The 3,108-nt window shown below is 42.8% G+C and overlaps 1 protein-coding gene across 1 annotated transcript; it reads left to right on the top strand.

Moving 5' to 3' along the window:
• Positions 1–691: 691 nt before the first annotated feature.
• LOC106817772 (neuroendocrine protein 7B2-like) lies at positions 692–2,500 on the top strand (the record flags this gene model as incomplete). Its single annotated transcript, XM_014822475.1, is given in 3 exon segments — positions 692–754; positions 1,647–1,792; positions 2,072–2,500. Coding segments are annotated over 3 exon segments (281 nt in total), but the record flags the coding sequence as incomplete, so codon positions are not given.
• Between the last annotated feature and the right edge of the window lie 608 nt (positions 2,501–3,108).

Genomic DNA, 3,108 nt, shown 5'->3' with positions numbered 1-3,108 from the left:
ATAGGAAGACGTTCATTGCTACATTACGAATTCGCGGACGAACGAACATACAAACACGTAGGCACGCATGCACGCACACGAAGAGACACGCACACACAAGCACGCACGCACGCACGCACACACCACACACACACACAACACACACACAGTAGTGGGTGTCTCACACACACACACACACGCCGCGCCGCGCAGCGGCACGACTAGCAAACACACACACACAGAGAGAGAGGGAGAGAGACACACAGCCACACACACACGTAACTCCATATCTACGCATGGGTATGTGTACCTCTATGAGTCAGGCGTACGCACGCATGCATGCGCAGGGGTCGAGTTACACGGAAAATCTTTGTCTAAATTAAAACAGAAGTCTCTCTTAGTAATGTGCTGATATTCCAGCAACACAACCTAATCGCGTACACTTTTCATAACTTTAAGCTCACCTGCTGCTGCCTGGCAATGGGTGGGTTTGGGTCTGATAGATATGTTATCAAGAGTACATAATACAGCTATTATTAGCTCTTGAATATTATCAGGAGTGAAATAATACATCAGTCCTACGTATATTATCAAGAGCTAATAATACATTCAGGGTAATTATCCGCTCTTGATATTATGATACTGATACATTTCACGCCAGGTGGCCCTGGTGTTCCATCGCAGACGCCTGAAGAACTTTATTCACTTGTAGATCCGGTGAGGCACATCTCAGCCTACTGCAACCCACCGAATCCGTGCCCCGTCGGTTATACAGGTAAAATTAAGAAACGTTCCACGTACTTTTTTCAAATTTGTTTCGATTCACATCGTGACCTCCGAGGACACAATCCGGAATGCGCAGCATCTTATCATCTAGAGTACTTGGCGGAGGCCAGGTAAGGATGGCACCTGCTAAATGTGACCGTCACAATCTGTTACACGCACGCCTACACAGTAATACGTCACCGTAGCGTTATATATATATATTATATATATATATATATATTATAATGTACGTGTGTGTGTGTGTGTGTGTGTTTGTGTGCTGTGCGGTGTGGCGCCGTGCATTGCCGTATTAAGGCAGGGGCAATTAATCTCAAAGATTGAATGATTTTTTGATACTCTGACAATAACTTACAGGTTTTTATTATATATATATATATATATATATATAGGAGAGAGAGAGAGAGGAAGAGGAAGAGAGAGAGAGAGAAAAGAGAGCAAGAGAGAGAGCGAGAGAGAGAGAGAGGAGAGAGGAGAAGAGAAAGAGAGAGAGAGAAAGAGAGAAAGAGAGAGAGAGAGAGAGAGAGAGAGAGAGAGAGAGAGAGAGAGAGAGAGAGAGAGAGAGAGAGAGAGAGAGAGAGAGATTGCATTATTCTGCTGCCATTGGCACGAACATCGGACTCAATCCATATTTAACAGTTGTGCTGTGAAAGTATCGATCGCCCCCTTCATACCCGTAACCTACAATGTGATGGACGAAATAATCATAATTCTGCAAAAAAGTAACACAGGGCGTATCAATAATTCGTCTGTGGTTCTCGCTTTTCTTTATTGACAATCAACTAACGAACGAGAAACCGGAAATTAAGTATATAGCTAAAAATACTAAACTAATTTAAATAAAATAATTAAATGTAATTAAATAATAACTAAAATAATTTCAGCTGCAGACAACTGTCTGGTAGACGTGCCCAATACGGATGCGTTCAGCAGAGATTACCAGATGGCTCAACAGTGCCCGTGTGACAAAGAACACATGTTCTACTGCCACGAAGATGCATCCGACGCCATAGACGACAATATGCGGCTGGTAAGAGACCCGCATTCAGCCAATGCGCGTGAAAAGTGAGATGGAGAAGCATCATTACCAGCATGCTCGCCTGATCTCACCTCATAACTATAAACCATGAGTGATTTGAGGAGACGTGCAATTACCTGGTCGTTTTAATGAAGGCAATGTTAAAATATGTGCGACGCGCATCGCTTTGCGAAACTAATTTTGCCACTTTCATTTAAACAGTTACAACAGCTACTAATACTGTTTGCTTCTAATGGAGATAAATATATTAGATTGTTATTTTTATTTCAGGACGAAGGTACCAACCCGTTCTTCCTAGGTGAGACACTTCCCGTGATCTCGAAGAAGGCGCCGCTTAATTGACATTCGCACTAACATATGTCCGCTACTAATCTTTTAACATAACATTATAAAGACACCGTTTATCACCCATTCCGAAATCCAATGTATCATAATAAATTATTCATCGTACATGGGAGACACGCGTTAATTCTTGTGGTATTTATGATTCCAATATTAAGAAACTGAAGCATTCACCTGTCGCCGCTGCCGCGCTGCCAGTATTGTGTACTGTAGCTGAGAGCAGCTAGCGTACTGCGGATAGCGATGCGTTGCCGTATACAGTGCATAGCGTGCATGACTTAGTAATGCTGATAGGGTCTATGTGCCCCAGGGTACTATCGGAGGGTACCCTGTGTACGGTTCGATATATCGGAAAGTACCTCGGGGTACTATACGATATGTCGCTGCGCACCCTGCATTGTCCCACCGACTTTCAGCCAACTGATGTCGTAATACATACACTCTGTCAAGTTACCACATCACATAGAAGAAACCTCAAAACATCGCAATCCAATAAAAATGTATGCTGTATTTGACTATATTTTTCTTTTTCTTTTTTTTTAAACGAAGAGCTAGCTTTTATATTTTAGTTTTACAACATCGGAAATACTTAGGCACGGCCAGCTCTACGTTAGCAATTCGATTACGAAAACATATATCGGGAAAAAGAACGACGCGAGGAACATACGTCGTGAATGTAATATCGGGGAGATATAACATATATCGTGAATTCATGCGGTGGATACGTTCCTCAAGTGACGTGCACAGATTCGATATGAAATTACGCGGCCGGCATTAAATTAATTACCAGCCAGTGCATGCACAACGGGTCGACTGAGAATGGCGCGCATGACGTTCTAAAATACTAGCGCACGTCATTCGGACACATTAGTCAGGGGGCAGATATCCAAAATAAGGATGAGCCTAAACTTTTTGGGTAGAGGCTGGAAACGGGTAAATATCATTTCTATGATACCTGGGGAGTT

The sequence above is a fragment of the Priapulus caudatus genome, unplaced genomic scaffold (genome assembly GCF_000485595.1).
Source record: "Priapulus caudatus unplaced genomic scaffold, Priapulus_caudatus-5.0.1 Scaffold35, whole genome shotgun sequence".
Classification (NCBI taxonomy): Eukaryota; Metazoa; Priapulida; class Priapulimorpha; order Priapulimorphida; family Priapulidae; genus Priapulus; species Priapulus caudatus.
This window is presented reverse-complemented; position numbering and strand designations above follow the sequence as displayed.